General features: G+C 42.7%; 2 protein-coding genes across 3 annotated transcripts in view; one reads left to right on the top strand and one right to left on the bottom strand.

Annotated features, from left to right (window-relative positions):
- LOC115047142 (mitochondrial import inner membrane translocase subunit tim16-like) overlaps positions 1-23,228 on the top strand; it is a 97,966-nt gene that overhangs the window by 46,444 nt on the left and 28,294 nt on the right. The gene's annotated exons all lie outside the window — the stretch shown is intronic.
- vasnb (vasorin b) lies at positions 123-23,228 on the bottom strand. The gene is made up of 2 exons (XM_029507889.1): positions 22,958-23,228; positions 123-4,132 (listed from the first exon to the last, which is right to left on the bottom strand). The coding sequence occupies exon 2, from the start codon at positions 4,123-4,125 to the stop codon at positions 2,041-2,043; it is 2,085 nt and encodes a 694-aa protein (XP_029363749.1). The 5' UTR covers positions 4,126-4,132; positions 22,958-23,228; the 3' UTR covers positions 123-2,040.

Raw genomic sequence — 23,228 nt, 5'->3', positions numbered from 1 at the left:
TGACTGATAGCTTGAGAGGGAAAAGGAAGTTAATAACCACCTTTGTCCATCAAAGTAATTTCTCCTCTTAAAAGCAAAGGTTAAAACTACAATAAAAAAAAAAAACAACACAATTATGACAGTTTTATTTTTGGATATTCATTTAATGATAATATCACTTTTTCCACTTATACAAATAAGTTCACAAAATAGAAAAAAAAAAGAAAAAAACAACAACAACAACAACAACAACAAACGACGATAAGGAGCTTCCCAAAATAAACAGGGAAAATATTAACATTCACATCGAAAATACTTTCTAGGTTATCTTCAATGTATTCTACTTTACAGACAATTATTCCAGTTGCATCGCTTGATGATGTTATCCATGTGGGCTTTTACGGCACCTTGTTGGAGTGAAACAGATGATCATGGAAATATTTTAGGTGACTTTAGAGATATTAACTGGGTCTTTGGCATGTTTGTCCATAGGTTGTAGGCTGTATGGGGCATAATGTACTCCTTCGTATGTGGGCACATGAAGGAGGTATATGATAGTAACCTCATGTCCGCAGGCCTCTGGACACGCCAGAACATGTTGCATTATCACAGAAGTTGACAGGTACATGCACACACACACACACACACACACACACACACACACACACACACACACACACACGTGTGCACAGACAAAAGGTTTCTTTGGGTATTCACAGATTGAATCTCAGCGCCATGCCTGCATTGTAACCTTCAAGTGACTCTTTCATTTTGCAAGTCACATTGTGCTTTACACAACAACACACTGTGCATCTGGCCTGACCTGGTTAGGTAAAACTGAACAAAACTTTACAGAAATATGATGGAAAGGCTATTTTTACTCAAGAGAAACACAACACGCAACCACAATTTGTTTTGCTTGTTGTTGGTCAGGCCGAGTAATATGTTGTCCATGAATTGTGTTTGAGGGATAACACAGAGTTTCCCTTGCAGGGGAAATAAAGAATAAATAAATGTTCCTAAATTCTCTTTTACTGCGGTGTTGTCACATGAATGTTTACTGTAATTCAGATGAACTCTAGACTGGATGAAACAAAGTGTAGCACTGAAACAAAAGGAGTTCAGTCAACTACTTCTCTCTGTACCTTTTGTAATCCTGTTTACCTTCCCCCTTTGTGATGGTAAAGCAGGCTAAGGCCTTCAGAATGAAGACGGGGGATTTACTCTTGGGTCTGTCCAGACTAACATCTACTTAGACTGTCTGACATTCTAGGGGCAAAGCCCTTTGATTGACTTTACTGGTACCAAACGAGTTTTAATCTTCAAAGATTTTAATCTGCTGTTTTGTCTTGTTAGTCACAAGAGGTGGGGGGGGGGGGTGGAGGGTATCAAGGGCTAACAGTCACAATGTTGCACAGTATATCATAAAAACACAGGTACTGTATAAAAAACACATATACAAAATAAAACAAATATCAGAGCCAGAGAGATTCTGAGAGCCAAATAAAGCAATGCAAGCATCAGCCATTTTCTCTGCACAACTTAATTTGGTACTTAAAGGTCATTCATTCTCTTTTGGGGTAGTACTAATGTGTTATGACATGCAGCAACAACAATTTCTGGTAACGTTTAGCTGAGCTGTTGTAACGGGCAAATGGCAGCAAATACCCCATTTCAGTGCACACTCCTTTATGAACAAATAAATGAGGGCATGGAGTCACAATGTCCCTTAACCTAACATTTCAGCCAATGAGAACACATCATTAGTCCCAGCAATATAGCTTCAAAGCTGAAGGGGGTTCCAGTCCTGCAGTGTGTGTGAAGAAATCCTGAAGCAGAATGTGGCATGTAAATGCAAAAGAGGCCCTTAAAATGCCTTCTGATGTCCAAACAAATGATTTGAGCATGTTTAATGTCTCCCTACACAGGGGACTGAGTTCAATATCAATATTGTTGGCTTGCTGATAGTCTTTTCTTCTTTCTCTATATTTCACTGGTTGGGAAGAAAAAGAGCTGAATACTGAAAACCCCCCTTTAAGTCTGAGCAGTAAAATCCATGTGTCAAAAGTAGGAAGGCTTGTGTGAAGACATATTGTTATTTGATGAACAGTGATCTTGTAGTAACAGCACTTCATATTCCAGATTGCCATTCTGAACAGCAGGCTCAGGAATCATAATTTGAGGCTGTTTTTGAGGGAGTGCCCCGTTATCCAAGCTAGCCTTAACCCCATCCAACTCTAGCTGGGAGGGCTCACAGTCCAACTCCAAGTGGCCCTTTGCCCTCTTCCTGCGAAGAAAGCATACCACTCCCACTGCTACTGCTATCAGTACCAGCACGAGCAAGATGGCAACAGCAGGTGCCAGCATAGTGGTCAGCCTTGGGTCAGTAACCCGTGCATCAGGACCACTGATGCTTTCAGGGGCTGTATGGGCCTCAGTGCAGGCACTGTCTGTGCCACTAGGGGAACCTAGTGGACTGACACACACAGTGTAAGTGGAGTTAGGCTTCAAGCCTCGGAGTCTATATTCTGGAAAGGTTGCAGGGAGGCTGAGTTGGATAGGCCTGCGGTCTGGCCCAGAGAGATTGCGGTAGGTTAGGCGAATTCCACGGATGTAAGGCCGCATTCTTATATATTGGTGAAGGTTGACCAGGATTGATGTTGCCGTCACTTCATTGGAGCTGATATCCGGTGTATCTGCTGTAACAGTTGCCATAGGGATTGCAGCTTCAGGTGGTGAGGGTGGCTGAAGCTTTTGAACTTCACAATACATGCCAGAAGTGCCATCTGGACAGGCACACTCAACCTGGCCATGCTTGTCCAAATGACAAGTACCCCCATTCAGACAGGTGTGTGAGGGACAAAAAATCTGGTCCTCTCCTAAGTCCATGCTGCTACTACTGGGGGACGCAGGAACAGGGGCCAGAGGAGAGTCATCACCTGTGTCAAAAGGGCCATCACTGCCCCTGGGTACCAGAATAGCTTCAGTTGTGCTTGGCAAAGTGGTGATTGGAGCAGGCAGGGTCGTAGTTGTAGTTTTGACAGTACTCGTGGTGGTTGTAGTTGTGGTAGGACAGCCAAAATCCCTGTGCTCTAATCTTTCCAAGACCTTCCCAGCATTAATAGGTGGAAAATGGCACCGGGTTTCCTCTGTTCTCTCCACGATGATGCTTTGGGCCCTCAGCCATCTTGGAAACCATTCTAAGGTGCAGAGGCAGTTGAAGGGATTCTCTGCTACTGTGAGCTTTCTGAGATTGGGGAAGAGTTGTGGGAAATCTTCAGGGAGGCCCTGAAGACTGAGGCTGCTAATGTCCAACTCCTGAAGCTCCCCAAGGTTCTGCAGGTCCTGAACCTCAAGAGGACCCATCGGGTTCCCAGCCAGGCTGAGGTGAATTAATCCCTGAGTCTCCTTTAGTACTGGAGGGAAGGACTCAAGTTGGTTTCCTGAGATGTCAAGTTCATGTAGGTTCTTCAGACTACTTATGAGCTCTCTATCCAGGAGGGTAAGCCCCACACCACCCAACTTGAGTGACTCTAGGTTTGGGGTGTGAAGGTCTGAAGGACCCAAGTTAGGTAAGACATTAAAGCGAAGGTCCAGCAGCAGTAGTCTGGGCATTGACAGGGCAGGCAGGGATGTCAACTGGTTCCCCTGTATTTTGAGCTCCAGCAGGTGCTCCAAGCCATTAAAGGCTGCAGGGTGTATGGTTTTGATAAGATTACTATATAAATATAGGCGCTCGAGCAGTGCCATACCCTGGAAACATTCCTCTGAAATGTGGGTGATCTGGTTGGATGACAAATCCAGGTTTCTCAAAGAGGTCAAAGGTTCAAACACCCTGTCAGGAAGTTCAGTCAGTTTGTTTTGACTGAGATCCAGCATTTCCAGCTTCTCCATACCACTAAAGTCCTCTGCTTTCAGCCCCTCGATGCCATTGGCAAACAGGTAGAGACTTCTTGTATTTGGGGGTAATCCCTTGGGAATGGTAGTGGAACGTCTCAAGTAACATAAGATGGATTCTGGTGTAGAACAGGTGCAGTCCCTTGGACAGGCTTTGGACAAGATACCATGAGCGAGAATGAGCAGGAGTAGAAAGAGCATCCACGGAGTGAGAAAGACCTTCATGGTGTAGATTCTTTCTCTCTCCATGCTCAGCCTAAAACAAAAGAACATAAAAATTGTCAATGACCTACATCAGAAATATATATTATAAATTCTGGCAGATTGTGAACAAGAAACAAAAGTAGTAAACACGATTTTGTTCATATCTGTCACTTATCAGCTCTGTGTTTAAGGTTTGAAACATCCGACTGTTCCCCCAACATAAGTGTGACACATACAAACCATATTTTCCATGTAGCCTGTTTTCTGTTTTTCTATTTTCTCTGCTTTCAGCTTTTGTGTGGCTCTTTTATATGGAGTTCTTCATTGTGTTTCATGGAGATTACTATCAAAGGTTTAAGTATACATAGCCAGTGATCAAAGGCTGTCTTTTGTCACAAGGGCTCTCAAACAAAAGGGCGGTAGCAGTAACCTCAGGCTTCAGAGGGGAAATTGGCATAGTGGCATCCAACGATACTTTTGTGTCCAAAGGAGTGCCACGTACTCCTTGCTATGATATATGTAATAGTATTGGGGGATGCCAGTACTATTATTTGCTTCTCTAATGTTTCCGCAGATGGCCATATGCATCTCTGTGTGCAAGTGCATACGCGCAGCCACACATTCACATGTGCTGCATATAATGTACACACGGTCATATGTGTGGCGTTGTTTGTAAACAAAAGAGTTTGAGCTTGGATGTAAGCCGCCCACCCACTGCTATTTTCTGTACTGCACACGCTCTGTGGTTGTAGTGAGGTCACAGCTAACTGTTCTCCCTGTTTATGACAGGCTCCACAGCCTATGAAACACACAGACACACAGCAGCAATGAACAAAGTACACTCGGTTTGTTTCTGGGACTGTGTCAAACTGAAAACAGTGAATGTGTAACTTTTTCTGTTTCTCAGAGCTATCAAAACAGTGGAAAGCTTGGCACCCTCTTTTTAAACATTTCACCATAAACACTGCCTGGTTTTCATTAAACCAAACTGTGTTAGTGTCCTCTTCCTGTATAGTTGCCATACTGCTGCCATACTGATTTATTTTGCACCATTGAAATCTTTGATTCACTGATGGTTTCGTTTGATTCCCTGACCATGGCACTAAATAAATAAGACAAACTTCCTATGTTGTCATTATACAGTGACACTGCTCCTTACCAAATAAGTGCCCCTCATTCTGTCAAAACACAAAAAACAAAAACGAAATACAGAGCTCAAGATGAAGATATTTTGCTGTGTTAAGCCCATTTACTGGAGCCCAAGCCTTACAAAGCATCCACACAGTACTTGAAAGGGCAAAAAGGGAGAAAAGCTATAATGGAATAGAGAGGGGAAAGACATGCGGGCAGATAAAGAGGAAACTAGTAGCAGACAACCTGTGTGGCAATTTATCATCCTCTGCTATCGAGTGAAACGGCCTTGAGGGAAAGGGACAACATCTCTATCTGTTGCCATTTCTCTTCTTTAGACAGCTTTTGATCTTTTACTTTTTTTACTCCTCAGGGAGTCAATCTAAATTTGTTTTTGTCCTTCATTCTTAACCTGGTCTTACTTATATACACTCAAAATGACCCCACTGTCCTGTCCATGAGTTATGCTTACTGCTTGGGGATAGGAAATTTTAAAGAATGTTGCTTCGTGAATATCTTACTGCAGCAAATTGATTCACTTATATGCTCCAGAAACTTACTTTATGGCCTTAAATGTTGAGGTTTCGATGTCGGCACTGCACAAATACCTGAATGAGAGGCCAAGTATGTGTGACTTACAGTTTCACACAGATGCGGCATACGAGGAGAACTTTCTGTTCTCACTTTGCTTACTAGGGATTGTGGCGTCCAACGTTTGCATATCTATCCTTGAACTGTGTTCTTTTCTTCTGAAGTTACAGATATATTATCAATATATGTTCATTTGAAGCAGAATGTCCTCTTTCAAGATCTCTTTATAAGTTCAAGTGTGTCATAAATATGGTCGAGTAAATAAATATTATTAAGTATCAAATATTACTATGTCCCTATGGCTTTTTCTCTATTTACATTTTATTTTTACAAAATTAAATAATTCATTAATTTGTGTTTGATCACTTTTGTCCCCATCCACAGCAGGTTCATAACCTCATCATGCCACAGCCATGGCATTTATTTTCCTTCTCTTTCAGCGTACTTGACTGTGTGCCCCTCCTTGAAATTACAACCTCTTTGGAAAAATTCTCTGATCGTTCTCCAATTTGTTCACTCACAGCAATCACAACATTCACTATTGCCAATGTTTAACTGTATTAAATATAGGGCAGGCGCCAACAGAAATGATCCTGCTCAAACCTGAACACTTCAATAAACAAGGTTGAAGCTAATTAGTCTTGCAACTGTGTATGGAAAATCTTGTACTAAAAGTAAATATTAACATCTGATATCGATAGTCTGTTGTTGGTTACAGCAAATTTGGTGGTAGAGATGGAAGGTTGCAGTTATCCCATAATTTACACGTAACACCTGGGGGAGCTACAGCGAGTGATTATATGTACAGTGTTGTAAAGGATTTTTGGTTTATGCCTGTACCGCAATAAGCTTTAAATGTATAAAGCATACACAGGACATCCAGAGCAAATTGTAGATTTCACTATAGGCCTCAGAAAGGGTGGATGGGCAGGTAGAAAAGAAAGTGTGGCTGTTGTGCTGCATAAGTGAACAGAGCGAGGAAAAGCAAAGGTTTCAGGAAGATAAGCAGGAGATGAAAGGGATAAGAGGAATCAAACAGCCCAAACGTATGCAGATTGTCTCAGGTTTTCATTTTATGACTGTGTGTGGGGCACTGCATTGTAAGTTCAGTCCAGGATACTGTCTGTTTGTATAAAAGGGTTTGTGTGACAGAAATGTGTCTGAACTTGAAAAAATCCAATATCATTCCTTCCGGAGACATTGAAACTTTAATTTGGTACGGTCTCCTTGGAGCCAGAGACGGGTATGAGACCAGCACCAGAATATACAACAACATCAAGGCAGCCATGAGGGGGGAATGAGGTATGCAGATAAAGCTGAGAATATTTTTCTTAGAAACTCAGTGTGGTGATTCTACTGTAGCTTCCTGGGGCAGAATGCTTATTTGAGTGTGTCTCATTCCAAACTGGGCCAGGCAGATCTGATAACTCTGTGGTGGAGAGGGGTGGTTCATTCAGGCGGATAATAGATAAACCATAGCTTGATTGGTTTGATTCTCCTGTTCTCATCTTTTTTTTTTTTGGATGTGAGTAACTTGTGCAGGTCTTATCAACGTGTCAGATAAGGTGCAGTTGTGGCGTCACTGCACTACTGATCCACATTGTACTGTGGTGCTGAGTGAGTCCTGACTGTGTGGCTTTAACTCAAGTGTTTTGAAGTGAGTGAAGGTGGGCAGGCTGCAGAGAGAGATAGTATAAAGATAGGCTTGTCATCCTGCAAATGGAGGAATACCTCCTCCCCTCTCGCCTTCCTCCTCCTTTCTTGAGTTGTGATTTCCTTTTCTCTCCCCTGCGTGCTTGTTGAGACATTCCTCAGACAGACAGCAGCTAAGTTTGAAGAAGAGAGCTTGTCTGTCTCAATGGTGTACATTTAGAGATTAACAGAACATTTTACTAAATTCACAAATAGATGATTGAGTGGATGGATTATGCCACTGCTTAAATTGATGCTAGTAAAAACATCTTTGCAATCAGATCGACTATATAACTCTTGTTCCCTCATCTGTGTTTTCGCTATGATTTATTACAGGTTTGTGGGTTGTATAAGAATAAAATGTGTTGACTGACGAAAATGTGGAATCATCTGAGTGCCAGGAACAGTAAAGGGAAAATACAAAAACACAAGCATGGGAAAGTCCACAAAATGTGAAATACATTGTCAAGCCCTTGAAAATCAAACCTAGAGAGGCAAAAGGAAGAAAAGCATTTTCCCTGCTCCTTCTGCTCACTTCTTATCCTGCCTTTTTTTTTTTCCAAGATGAGGTGGAAAGGAAAACATGAGCAAGGGAACGGTGGAGACAAAAGCAGGTTTCTCTCAGCAGGGGCACATGGGTGGAGAGGTGGATAAGGCCTGGCTTTGGGAGGGTGAAGTGGGCTTCAGCAATTAAATCCCGGCAGGCCAAGCGTCAAGAGCCCTTATCTTCAGAGCTGAAGGCCAACACCGAGGGGCATTAAAGGGTATGGGGGTTTAGGGGTGGGGGGGAGGTTCTGGTGTGTGTGTATGTGTGGAGAGGATTCACAGGTCACTGTGCACTTGCATAATTCAGCAGGCCTGGCCAGAAATTACTGGGGGGGGCACCAGGCCAAGTCACAGTAAGGGGATGAGGCTGCATACTACAGAATGCACACTGCCATTAAAGAGGCCCCTTGTCTTCTGGGACTGTCGTCCAAAGGAATACTTGCAGAACATGCATTAGTATATGATATACAGCTCACTGGGGTGCACAGCTCCTGGTATAGATTTATTTCAGTAGCAGAGGGGCATGAATTAATTTTAGTTGTAAATGATGACTTAGGCACCCGGAGATGAGGTGGTGTTGAGGGCTGAAGTGGGCCCCCTGACCCCTCCTCCTTCCAATATGCCCCACTCCCTTCTCTTTATTTGCCTCTTTTCCATCTGCGACTCTCAGAGAAGACATATTACCAACCCCCCCCCCCACCCCCAACATCTTCCCATCCATTTGCACTGACAGTGCCGTCCATGCCACAGCTGGACCCTGTTATCAACAATCCAGTGGAGTTATCCGTCAAAGTGACAAAGAGGTCAAGAGAGAAATGGGAACAGAGATACATGACTTATGTAAAAACATCTGAGGATGAAAAGATTATTGTAGTAGTAGTACGGGGGATACCATTGCATGTTTATGCAGACAGCAGAAACATTTCACACAAGTATGTATTTAAAAATGTCAACTATGTTTATGTAGCTCTTATGGTATGAAAGCGTTGCTTTGACCTATTTGTATATGGCATAAACTAAAATGTACTTATGAGAGCAGCACTTTACTCTTGTCATGAATTCAGGGATTTTCACTACACAGGCTTTGGCGACATAACAGGAGAACATTTTTCTTAAAATTGTAAAATCCAAAATTTAAATGTAATATCTTTGCATTGATAATAAGTTTGATGAAATGAAAGCTAATGTGTATTTTCCTCTGAAAGCAAATGCAAGTTAAAATTTGTGGGAAGCTAAACTGAAGATTAGGTGTCCAAAGATCAGGGCTCAGTTGCATAAAATATGCATAAAATGTGAAACAGAATGTCTAAACACAAACTTGATATTCCAAAATATACATTACTAACAGTGCATTTACATCAAGGCCAATCAAGCAGGCATAAAACAAACACAGAATAGGGAGAGGAGGATGTGTGGAATGAATGAAGGATGATAGTTTTACTTTGTCTGCCACAAGCAATACTCGTCTTGAAGCCACAGCATAATGCTAGGCTTTGTAGTGCTCTGAGAGGGAGGGATTAGGGGTCGTAGACGTTTTACAATGTGCTGCACAAACAGAGATTTCAAACTGATTTCAGCCTGACCACAAGAATAGATTCTGTAATGGCCACATCCATCCAATATCTCCTTTGCCACGACTGATTGATGTTAGAGGGCTCTTGCTTTTTTTACTTAAACTGAGGAACCATTTAAGAAACAGACAGGTGTCTCTTGGACTGCCTCTTGACACTGCAAGTACCAACCTAAATGAGTTGCAAAGAAGTGAAAGGTGGTCTCTACCCTGGTGGGGTACACCCTGGACGGGTGGCCAGTCCAGGCAAGGCCAACAAACAGGGACAGACAAATACAAACTCGCACTCACACTCAGACCTACGGGCAATTCAGAGTCATCAATTAACCCAAACATCCATGTCTTTGGACGGGGAGGAACCCACGCAGCACAGGGAAAACATGCAAAATCCGCATAGACAGGCCCAAGGCCCGGCAACCGAACCCGCGACCGTCTTTGTGGGGCAACAGCACTAACACTATGCCGCCGTGCTCCCCCATGCTGCCCATAATAAGCATTACTATTAAATACAGCACCTGGACCACATGAAAGACAATATAAGATATAGTACAAGGGAGAATGGGGGATACTGAAATGGTAATTATTTGCTGCACTGGAGGGGAGATATGGAAAGCCTCAGTCTTTGATTTTTGTTATCCAAGACAGTGGTTACACTTTGTGTTTCTGTTTACATTTCATTCATCTTCAACCGTTTATCTGTTTCCAAGTCGCGGGGTCTGTTTACATTTCCATGTGCTGAAGAATGTTTCAGTGAAAAATATTAACACAGAACAAGAAAGGAACAGTCATTCCTCTTCCTGATTCATCTGGTCAGGTAGCATCAGTCTAAAGGACAACAAAGCAGAGACTGACTCCTTGAGGTCAGAGGTCAGGCTACGATTAGTATTTCCATTGGTGCTCGATATACTGTGTCCTCTGTACGGTGGCACAGACAACACAGATAACAGGCTCTGTTTGACACAGGAACACGCCCAGCTCTAGTTTCAAAGAGTTACAACTGAAGTTTGCTGGTCTCCCGTCTGCCGACAGGTGCTTTTCTCTGCTCCCCCAGGGAAACATGAAACCCAAAACCTTCTGGAGTGTGCCTGAGTAAATGATGCGGCAAGCACCAAAGCTCCTGCTTCGGAGGTCAGAGCCAGGCAGGAGGAGAGCAGATGCAGGCAGACTAGACCAGCACTGTGTCCCTGCAATAGCATGTCTTAAGTCCAGCTCTGTCTCCTATGAGCTTTAGAGCACAGAGGTCAGCTGCTATGAGTTCCAAAAAGGAAATGTGGACCATTTCCTTTTCTTTTATTGCCGAAGGACATGACGAATTGCATAGTAGATGTTCGACTGGATTTTATTATAAAGGTTTTACAAGGGCTTATGAGGGCAGACACAGGATGCTCTGACTGAGGTAGACTCTTTCTTGTGTTCACTTGTTCAGGACACTCAGCTCACTGACACTGTGCTCTTGTTCTGCGTTGTAGAGTGATGTAGAGTGATGCTGACACATATCTGTCACCAGTGCAGCCTGCTCTTTGACCTCTTGGGACTGATAATACTGGAGGTCACAGTCGCATTACTTTTATGGTGAGTTTCAAATCTATCTCCCTGAGAGCTTCACCAAAAGACTCTTGCATTACAAAGACACATACATAGTTTGAATCAACCCTGCTGCTTTGAACTGGCTTGAATGGTTCAGAAACGAGTGACAAAATGCCACAAACACAGCGACACTCCTTTGCGTCCCATACTCTCATTCTTTCCCGTTTCTCCACTCAGCTCACCTTTTCTGTCACACAGCAGTCAAGCGCACTCCCCACGGTCGGAGTCACAGTGCAATGAGCCAAAGGCACCACATCACCAGGAAACAGTGAATATAAGACATCTGCATGTCAAAAAACTGGGCCCTTGCCAAGCCTTCGCCAGCACCTTCGTTACCTCTCAGCATCTATCCATGCATTCTCCCAGAACCAAAACATGAATGTGCTGTGAGTTTCGTCCAAAGCTTTGTGCTGCTGGTAGGGGCGCCCAAAGGGAGCTGATCTTATGCAACAAGAAGTAGTTAGCAAAAAGATTGTGGTGTTCTTTACTGTGACAACCTGGCCTGGAGAAGGGACAGGACAATATTTGTGCTGTGAGCGCGTGTTTGCGGTTTTAAGTGGCTGGATGGACCAGTTTTATCTTTCAGCTATGTGCACACACTGACACACTCCCCCTGTGCCAGCATGCTGTAATGCGACTCCGTCATCTAGCCACCATGGCTTTTAGCTACCTGATATCAACTGAAAAATTTGTGTTTGTATTCTCAGGACTGATTTATTTCACTTCCCAACGCAAGAGGTCACATGTGACGTTAAACTACAGTATCAGTACAGCTGACTTAGCTAGCACCCTTCTCTATATGTATGAAAAGATCAAGGAACAGACTTTGTGCGCAGTTGTATGTTGACACCAATTTGCCTTTGTTCTTTCTTGCAACTGAGCTGTGTAAGAGGTTAATTTGGATCTCGGCTGAACAGAAGCGAGATGAGTCAGGCCACAGGCAGGCACACAGTTACTGACTGTAAGCCTGACTGACTGGCAGGTGGACTATCCTTGTTAGACAAACAGCGTCACACGCACTTACAGAGGAAGTTGCACATTATCCACGTGCCCGTCTGCTCATCTTTCTGTCTGAATGTTTCCACTCATTCCTTGAATATTGTGTACCTTATCTTGGTATGTTAAAAGAATTTCCATCACCTGATTCAATAAAATGGTCTGACTGCATTTTCTTTCAAAGCACTGGTGCTGAGCTGCTTCTTTAATTCATCACACAAATATTTCTTTCACCCTCTCCTCCTCCTGCTCTTTTGTTCACCTCTTTTCTTTCTCTCAGGCTTGTTCATGAATTTAGTGAGAGTACGACTGGAATCCGATGAACATTCGTCTCCTGCCTCAACAGCCCTGCAGGGCCCCTTGGTAACAACATAGTTGTCAAAGTGCTCATCAGGCTTGTCTTAGCTCAGAGCTAAGGTTATGGCTCGGTAAACAGAAACTTGGGGCAGGGCCAGCGCTAAAAGATAGACAAGTTATTCACCTAGTTAAATTTTCAGTTCAGAGTTGGAAACTACGGAAACTAGTGCACATTAGTGTGATAATATTTGAACGTGAAAGCTAAATGAAACTCTCCTCAGCTGTTTGTCCCATTGTCACCAACGCTATAAAACTATAAAACATTCATATCAGACATGCCTCTAAGAGAGGAGCATTTCCTCTTTGTGTGGTGTTGTGATTTAGTTGTCTGTCACCATTAGCTAAAACGTGGCAATTAAAGCTGTGCGTGTGTGATAGCTGCTACTTCATGGAGGTGAACAAGAAAACTGATTTATGATTTGATTTATTGGCTTTGGTTCCTCTTTATTGATGTTGTCATAGTTTGAGTACATTTTAAAGTTAATCCAGTGGCATTTGCATGTTCGGCTGTAAATGAAGTAGATAATGTTTCGCAATAATGTTGTACAATTACAGTAAACGTTGCTCATTTTACTTTATACCTCAACTTTCACTTACTGAACAGGCAGCTATTGTTACCTGATTTTCAGTGTCTGCCCCCACCCCCCACTTTTGTTACCGGTTGGGATTTTTTTGAGTCATTCCACCCTGCAGCCTTTTTTCCTGGTTTGAAACCCTCAAGCTTGTGCCGCACACACAAGATAGATGGAAATGGAGATCACTGGTGTAGATTAACATGTCACAAAGGAATTTATTGTGAAACTGCTGCCTATGCTGGTAGCATGCCAGCGCTGAGGAGGCTGACTGTCAAACCAACAGTCATTGTAAAGTTCCCTGCCACCTAATAGTAACATGCCTCCATGGCCTCAGGTGCCCTCTGATCACCTACTGATCAAGAACTGTCACCATTTTTATTACAGGATTACTATCAATATCATAACGTTTTTCTTTCGAATTGCCTTTTAGAGACACATCCTATTTGTCTCAAGTCGTTGCATCCATTTTATTTAATTGTCCAAATTTTAAAAACTAAGCTAAACTTGTGTTGCTTAGTATCACACGAGCGAGATGTATGTTAAGTAAATCTGGCAAAGAAACTCTCTGAATGAAATTTTTCAAATACTCCTCAAGTAAATCACAGGTTCCCGTGAGCCAACATCATTCCTGATCCGTACTTTAGCATATTCAGCTGCTGTACCCCCCTGTGCCAAGCCCAGATTAAGCAGCTGAACCCTTCCAACATATCAAATGTAGAGGCATCACTCAGCAACAGACTATTAAGACATCAAGACTGGTCCTCAGTTTCACAATTTGACTGCAGCAGGTGCACACCACCTGAGGGTTCCTCATATCCAGCACATACAAGACAGGAGTGAAGAAAGAGGAGGAGCAGAGTGACAGCAGCGGGGGAATAAACAACTTTTTTCCTTGAGGCTGTCAGGACACACAACAGACTGTTTCATTATGCTGAATGCAACGAAAAGGCAAACTGCCAAAAGGAATTCATGGTGTGTTTCTTCTGTCAAAATCTATCTAGTGTGATTTCTTGTCAAATGCATTTAGCAGGATTGGCTGATTGTGATAAAAGTCAAGAAGTTTTGGATTTTCAGACAAATCTCCTAATTACTGTTGCATTTCAGTTAGGCTTTACTTTCCATTGATTTAAATACAGTCTGACAGTGGGTAATGCTGGTTAGGTCCGGTTTGAGTTAAAAGTGGTCCGTTGCATAGTTTGTAGGCTCGATGTTTATGATGCAAGCAAGTTTGTCCTTTTACATGCGTAATGTGAATGAATGGAAATCAGTGAGTGCCTGTTGAGGGAGGAAAAAAAATTCTATTCAAATTTCTAAAAACTCAGTAGTATTGTTTGTTCATTAAATGGGATTTATACTAAATTGCAAATGTTGGCATAAAAGATGTCTTCACACTTTGACACTGATCCCTACCCTAGTTGGTGGTCTGTTGGCAGGGCTTTGAGATCTGTCTTTTCAGTATAGAGCGTGTTTGTGTCTGTACGTCCGTGCCTATGGCTTAGTCACGCTGTTAGACAGAGCCTGAGACAACCTGACAGACTCGCACAGAAATGGAAGGGGAGGGGGTAATGCTTTGTTATTGTAGCAATGAATTGTAACTCATCCTAACAAAGAGCAGCTCTTTCCTCATATCAATGTATCTGTTCATACTTGCCATTCAGTGAGTATCCTGAGCTAACCTGAAAAATGCATACCTGTTTATGTTTACTCATCCACTCGTGTGGAAATGGACGTGTCGGACAACATGAACTTTGTTTAGAATACACTTAATTTGCTCTTTTCTGTTTGTTTTAAGGTAGAAATGTTAACATTAACTGATTACATTTGCCAAGTTCTAGACGTTTTACACAAATACGCACACAGTAACAGTAAACAGACGGCTGGTTCAAAGCTTCATTGCATGTTAACTGTCAAATTTTAAGGCATTCGTGTGGGTCAGACAAGCCTGTGTGGTTAGGTAATGTAGGTAGACTAGCAAAACACTCACTCGGGTTGTCAGAGTGTGCTGTAATTGAAGTCAATGGCCACGTGAGCTTTGATGTCAAAAGGATCAAGGCAGAATCTGAGCCAGTGTGTATGTTGATCCTGAAGCGCTGGCTGGATGGCAAATAATTTACAGCCAACCAGCAGACACACCTTGCCCAAATCCCTTAACCTGAGGAATGTGTACATGTGTCATGACCAAATCCCAATCCCCTGAAGAGGAGTTGTGCACCGCCGCGGCTGTCTCCACCTCTGATCTGTTTTCCCTGAACAGGACTTAGCCTCTGGGAGACAGGGTCGAGAGTTGTAAAGTAATTAGAGAGAGTAGCGGTGTGCGTCCCGAGGCCTGAGGCTACCAAGGCTGTCCTGTGTGTGCATCTTTGCAAGCCCACACATTCCCTGTCACAGCTCATTGACAATTAGTACAACACAGGAATGAGACAGGACAGAGGGTAAGGGTTCAGAGAGGGCCATGTATGTTGAACAGAAAATCAGAACTTTTCACTGCTAACACTTTGTTTTTGATTTTAGAGGAAAGTTTGAAAATTGTATCTCTCCAAACCAGAAATTTAAAAATAAGATTTGTGACTGAAACAGTTTGTTCTCTTTACAGGAACTGCATATTTTGTGGATCATAGGCATTTTTCTCCCCTTTTCTCTTCTGACTTTGTGCCAAGATTATTTTTAGAGCCTTGTTGCAAACAGAGTTCGCCAATTGCAAATGCATTAACCGCCACAAAAACTTTAAAGGGGGACCTGTCTAATTTTCTGTATTTCTGTTGAAATATTGAATACTACTGCCACTGTTATTCATTCATTCATCTTCTACCACTTATATATTTCTGGTGCTGGAGTCAATCCCAGCTCACATTGGGCGAGGGGAGGGGACGGCCTGGACAGGTCGCCAGTCCATCGCAGGGCCAACACACAGAGACGAACAACCACTCAGACCTACGGACAATTTAGAGTCATTTAACTTGAACCTGCATGTCTATGGATGGTGGGAGGAAACCCATGCAGGCACAGGAGGAACAAGCAAACTCCACACATAAAGGCCCCAGGACCCAGGCCATTAGCAGAATGACATAATTGCTATTGCTAAATAATTGAAAGGAGTGTATTGTTGTATTGTTTGCTTATCTTTGTCTTGAGCCAAACAGACCTTTTTTTATTATTATCTATCTCTCCATCTTCTCAATAATGAAGATTTCTAAAGAAACTGCTCCACTCATCCAGTCACTCCACCTTTCTTACGAAAAAAATCTGTTGTCATATGATTTTTTTTTTGTTGTTTATTTTTCTCTGTATCTATTTGGAATCCATCTCCCGTCATGCTTTGCCAATGGCGCACAAGCAAGGCAGGAAGTTTTTTTTCCAGTTAATTGGTTGGATTCCAGCTGTGTGCGGGAGCATGCTGAGAGCTGGTTGGCCGTGTGGCGACACAAGGGGGAATGACAGAGCGGGAGAGGAAGAATGCAGGTCAACCACTCTCCGCGCTGTCGGTTCCTTGTCCTGTGGTATCAGATTATCATCTGGGGCCCAAATGTTTGTGAATGCAGAGCGTGAACACATTTTTGCCTGAACCTGTCTTCATTGCACTATTACTGTGTGACTCATTCAGTTTCATCTTCTTAACCTGGACATGAATGAGGTGTTGCTTCAGGAGGACATCAAAGGTCACTGATGCAAAGTCCAATCATTTTACTAATGTACCAGAGCAGGTACGGAGTTTTTAATTCGGTTTTTGAAGAAAAACTTTATCTCCGTTTCCTCAGCTTTGTGTGCTGAAGCGGCCCGATGCCGTGGCCCAGCAGCTTTCAGTGATATAAACAGGCAAGTTCCAAACTGACCACACTGCTTGAATGTTCATCTGAATTTCCTTTACCAAAAAAATATTTGTGTACATTTGTTGACTTTGTTCACGTATTTGCTGCTTTGTATAAATACACGATTAACTAACATTGAATCCTCTTTTTTGGGGCAAAATTATGGGATCATAAATGTAATTCAGTTTAAGGAAACCAAAACACAGCACAACTGCTTGGTAAATGTTTTTTTTTTTTTTTTCAGTGGGAGATGTTCAGCCAAGGACAGTTTTCCCACGTTTCATTAAAAAGTTGAATATAAGCTGTGAGACCTTTTTTTTTTTTTTTTGCCATAGATGCAACAGAGCCTATTGAATACATTTGTAAAAACTGAATATCTTAGTCTCTATCTGTAATTAACTGTATTTAGGTATGTGTATAAATCACATACCTAACTTCTGAGTCAACAGTGTGTGGAGATGACACTGAGATAAAGAAAACACATTCAGGTAAAGCACGTTTACCTGACACTTCACCTCAATTTGCATATTGCCTCTCTGACTCATTCTGCAGCCAAGCCACTTGTCCACATTTATATTGCATTGTTTACATCTGAAAATAGCGAAGACTTGTTTTGGCTCTCTGTCCTGCTTTTAGGCCTTTGCTGCACTCTGCTGCTCTGTGTTTATTTGTCCGTCAGAGTGTTGTGCGCTGCCACACAGAGGTTTTTGTCCGCGTTGCGTGCTCAGTGCGTGTTTTCATGTAATTTGCATACCTGCTTTTACTGCTCTGCACAGGTGAATGCGATGATGCATGTTTGCCATGCTTGAGCGCAAATAGTGGTGAGCGACAAACTTGTGTGTAGCTGTTGTGTGTGCGGATTCTCATGCACTGACCCTGCTGTGCTCGGTTTGCCAAGGTCACTGTCTCTCAGACAGCCTTTGACTACATCATAAATATTTAGCTTTGAAAGTGAAACAACGCTCAAAATAGATGCAACTCAGCTTCACCGCCAGGCTTCTTGAATAACTGTGGTACTTTTCTGAAAGAAAAAGCTGTTGACAACTTTATTTCTGCTTTGGTATGCTGTAATATCTCAGGCTGTGTCTTCTACCTCTTTCCACGAGACATGTGGTCTTTAATTTGAGCAGACTAGGCACTGCCAGAATATTTGCAACATCCCTTCTCCTGTCAGTGCTCTTACTTTCTCTCTTTTCACTATTACTGCTTTGCAATCACATTTATTCTCTTTAGAAGGAGCTATTTTTGTCTGTCATTCCCTCATTCTGTTTTTCCGAGCATTGATTCTTTTCAGCTTTTCCCTCCACTGTAATTTTCTTTCTTCGTGTTCATCTGTTAAACATCGCCCCACTCTTCTCCTCTTGTACTCCTTTTTTCCCTTTCACTCCCTTTTCTCTTTTAACATCTGGTGTAACCTCTTCAAAAACAGAGCACAGCAAAGTCTGGTGTTCATGTGAGAGCCTTTTTGTAGTAGCATCCTCTAAAACTGCCAACAATTTGTCCAAATTATGGTTCTAAACATCAGCCTAAAACTGCCGAAGAAGAAAAGAGGGCGCCACACGTCAAGAGGTGTAATAAAGAGAGTGGCTTTGTGTGTATTTGTTGGGTCATATGTACGATGAGAATGTCACCAATTTCTGTGACAAATAAAGGTCTAAGACACAGCTCAAAGGTTACACACACTCCACGTTTACTCTGCAGTTCTATCATACAATCCGTATGTGGTAGAACATTAATTTAATAGTTAATGTTTCAACTCAGTGTTTGTTTAACTGTCATTGGTCATTTATAAGAAGTGGTGAAATATTTTACATTATTCACAAAGTGAGATCTCCCTCCCTCACCTCTGATTAGGTTAAACAGTGTAGGTCTTGGTGTGTGCGCTCCCGTGTGTGTGCCCTCACTTCACTCTTGCCCAGTATGATCTCGTTCGAGGCTCGATTTCTAATTACAACACTGGCCAGAGGTAATTACAACCTTAAGATTAAGAGTAGTTTCTCTTTTTTTACAGGCTGACTGAAATGCAGCAATTTGTGGTGGCTTTCTGGGATGAGCATCCTCCCTCTCATCCTCTCTCTCTTTCTCCATCTGTGTCTCTCACCCTGCTTCTCTCCCTCGGCACTTCACTGGAGTCAGTTGAGGAATTCGGGGGATTTCTGGCTTTTGGAAGATTTTCCAACTGGATTGAAAAGGTTACAAAAATATCAGAGTTCAATTTAATACAAAGGTTGAGGGAGTATTTGATTCAAAGGGTCATGTGCTTTATAAGATGTGTGTGTGGGCATGGACGACAGCAGTTATTTGGGGTTTGTGCTCAAGCTGGGGCACTCCAAAGGCCTCAGATGCCTTCACATGTGTGTGTATATTTATGCAAGGTTTTGAAGTGGTTCTTCTGAACGCATCATTTGGCTGCATCGGCAAGCTCTTCTTCAATTTAGTTTGGCAGGCGTATGTGGCGGGGTTTGCCTCTGCATACCGCTGGGTCAGCATTGATGTGTGAGGCTGAGACCTTTGAAGTTAGGGGTTTTATTTAAAACACATCTTCGAGAGAGCAGTGACTCTTGGTAGTTAACCAGGGAATGCCCCCCCCCGCTGTGCAGCACCTGAGTCACTTGCTTGCACTGTTGCTAATTGTGATGAGACGTTACTTCCTCATGGCATTGACAAACTCATTCAAACTTTCTGCCCTATCGACTCCACTCTTTTTCACATGTGAGTGCCCAACGCTAGTCCATTTCTATTTGCTCCACCTCCCTGAACCCTCCTCCTCTCCTCCCTTCCCTAGGCCTCCTCGGCCCAGCACCTGACTTTTAACCCTCTAATCCCTCTGATGCGCTGGGCAGGATACTTAAAGCACTGCCCCAAAACTGAGCCGAGCCAGTTTGGAGAAAGAATACCAGCGAAATTAAGTGTCTACCGCTGTATCGCAGGAACAAACACATTAACGGGCGCCGTAAACTCCTGCCAAACATCCAGCAGGTCTTTCAGTCATGTCTCAACACAACAAACAGAAGAACACAATTGTCAGTTGTCGTCACCACCAAATTTAGACATCATGCTCTTTTCCTCTCAAGCTCTTTAGCACAGATAACCCCATGCCAGACTTGATTTTGTAAAGGAAAGAAAAACAAAAAACAAATACAAGTACAGGCTGACACAATGTTTGTGACCAAATTTTGAATGTGTGGTTTCAACATCAATGTCAGTGACGGCTGTGTGACAGCAGGCCTGTGCTTAATTGTTGGAATCAGACTTTATGACAGAGGGTTTCTTTTCCCTTTCCATCCTCGGAACCACATTTAAGAGGTAATGACGTCCCAAGGGGGAGGGATAGTGCACGCAGTGTGCACATATGGTTCAGTTAATGCTCACACCATCATGCATAATTGCACATTTTATCGCTAAAGCGTCCCGATGTATTATGCAGCAATTTTGATCAGCTTCAACTTTATTTTACAGCAAAAGGACCTTCATCCCTGTTCACTACGCCTCTTGACAATGTCTGTCCTCTTCCTCTCTTACGATTCATTCATTGTCTTAGACTTTTCTCAGTCTCCATCAAGTGTGTCAGTGTCAATAATCGAGTGTACAAATACGACATTCTGCCGAGTGAGTAAGAGGGAAACACTGCAGCTGAACGCAGCGAGCTGTACAGCTTTACAGGGTCAGGCTGTGCTCACAACTGCTCTCTTTGTCCTGTAAGTGTTACAATCCGTGCAGCGTAGTAGCCTGAAAGTTCTCCACATTAGCCAGGGATAACTGGCCTCCTGTAACTGCTCTGCTGTACCTGGTAGCCTAATATAAACCAACCATTATATACATCAATGACACGGTAGCTTCTCCTGTAGCGAAATGACGGTCTGTGAGGAAACACATGGAGAGGAAACACGCTGCACGCCGCTCTAGGGGTTAATTGTGGGGCTATTGGAGTAGTTTACACGGCCTGTTTTGCCCCCAGGAAAGATTAGGTGATTTTCCGTGCCTGTTTATTGGAGCCACGTAAAAGATGCTAATCTGGCGGAAAGCTGGGAGGATTGTGGTCAGCAGACTGCTCTGACTTGGATGAAGTATTTTAGGGGAAGGTGTATATGACCGTTGTTGACATTGTCATGTTTTTATCAGTGGTGTGTTGTTGCTGGCTACCAGTTATCCCTGAGGAGAATCCAGGGGTCTCTCACATCATAAATAACCTTTAAATTTCACTGTTGATACCTTTAGTGTTAACACAATGAGATCTTTTTTTTTTTTAAAGGAGCAGTGTGGTCATGTTTCTGTGCTTATCAACCAGCAACTGAGAATAAACAGGTTAAAATCTAAGATTAAAGAAACCTTTCTAAAGTCACCTCTTAAGGAATCAAAGTTTTTGTTGGCATATTTGCATATTATTTGAAAATATAAGGCTGTGTTATCTGGAAAAAAGAGATGCTCTGACAGCTCCTTGTAATTTTTACTTTGTGAAACAGAGATTTGTGTTTATTGGATGTTGGTTTATTGCCGGATTGGGTCACAAAGCTATTTAATCTTTCAGGAATTTGACCTCATCACTGGCTGCTCTGCTGCACACACACTGAACGAAAACGAGATCTTTCTACTTTCTGCGTACCTTTCCCTCACATCTAAGTCAGTGTTTCCTTCATCCTGCAATACGCCGCGTTTAGCTCATAGTCAAATGATGGAACTTGTCCACATTTCAATCAAGGTGAAACATATCTGTTATCACAATAATAATAATAATACAGTAGCACCTGCTGATGGGCAACTTTAACATTGCACTGAGTCACCAGTCATGCCTGGCTGATACTGACTGGCCACTGTATGACAGAGCTAACATATACTTACTGTTTATCTAATAGCTGTGGATTTTTCGACGTACAGAGAATCTGCAATTTGCTGTTGTTCCAAATCATTTAGAGAGCTCATCAGATCAGTGCATCACTTTTGGTCAGACTTGGCATGAGTGCTTGTCTTTGCCCAACTTTGTCCTTGTTTCCTCAGCTTTTCCAGTGAAAAGCAGTCATGCACTAGCCAACTACAGGATAATAAAGAAGCCGTTGTCTAAACTGTAGTCACCTGATGGTTTGTGATACCATTTATTGTTTTGTCTCCAAATGTAAAAATGTTTTGACTTCATGCTGTTAACTGTAACAGATCCATTGACTTGACGTTCTCTGACCCACCTGAGCGTCCTGAGTACTGACACACTACACACCAGGGCACATTGTGTGCCACTGAACTCTCTGTTGTGGGATTTCCGTTGTGTGTGTGTCCTCCGTGGTGAAAACTGCTCGGTGCGGTCTAGACTCTGGGCTCGGCCTCTGCCTGCTGTACGGCGTCCTGCGGTCCGACACCAGCCCGCCTCATTACCGCCCCGGCGGCTCCTTTTGCTCCGCGCACACGCTCGCGTTTTACGCATTTCCCAAACACAGAGGCGCTCTGTTTTACTGGCAGCGTTTGGTGATGTGAAGGATTAGTGGCGCTTTCCGCCAATAAAAGCTGCTAAATGCAATAAGTCGGAGGAGCCTTCATCTTTAGGTGGAATAAAGAGCGACAGTTTGATTTTAGGGATGCATTACCAAAAACAAAACAAAACCGCACAGCTCTTGTCATTTCAGTAACACAATGTGCTTTAAAAGCATCTTTACAATGTTGTCATCTCACTTGCTGTTCTAACAGAATCGCGGTGCGTGTCTTTTGGAATATTTTAGGGAGTTTTGCTGAAGAGAGTTGTCATTCAGGACACACTGAAATGACTTTTATAAGCTACACGGTCAGTGTGTGTTAAAGTCATTTTCAAGAGACGAAAATCTGACGAATCCTTTAGGATTATGGTTCAATACGATTTTTTTTATCATTATTATTATTATTATTTTTTTGTTGTTGTTGTTTGTTTTTGTTTTCTTTTTTTGTGGTTTGGGATGCTCCGACAGTAAATAATACCTAACCGCGTTTGTCAATGTAAATCGTCCTGTTCCAAGGATTAAATGAAAACTAAGGTTATGCCAGTAGTTAAAGCAGGAAAGTCTTACCCCAAACTTGGAAGAAGTGAAGTTGGGAGCGCAGTTGTGCCTTTATCCGCTGCACCGATATAACTCCACAGCTTGTAGTTTTTCCGTGGAATCGCTCATTAAAAAAAACCAGCAACAAAAAAACAAAAAACGTCTTAAACTTACAAGGACAGGTCTTCATCAAGTCCTAGGAGAGGGACACGGACCTCCACGTCAAGGAATGCGCTCAAGTGCCGACTCCCTGGACAAAAAGCGCTTTATTGCTGAGCACAGAGGAGAGTCTAAAGCGGAG

Source organism: Echeneis naucrates, chromosome 8 (genome assembly GCF_900963305.1).
Source record: "Echeneis naucrates chromosome 8, fEcheNa1.1, whole genome shotgun sequence".
Classification (NCBI taxonomy): Eukaryota; Metazoa; Chordata; class Actinopteri; order Carangiformes; family Echeneidae; genus Echeneis; species Echeneis naucrates.
This window is presented reverse-complemented; position numbering and strand designations above follow the sequence as displayed.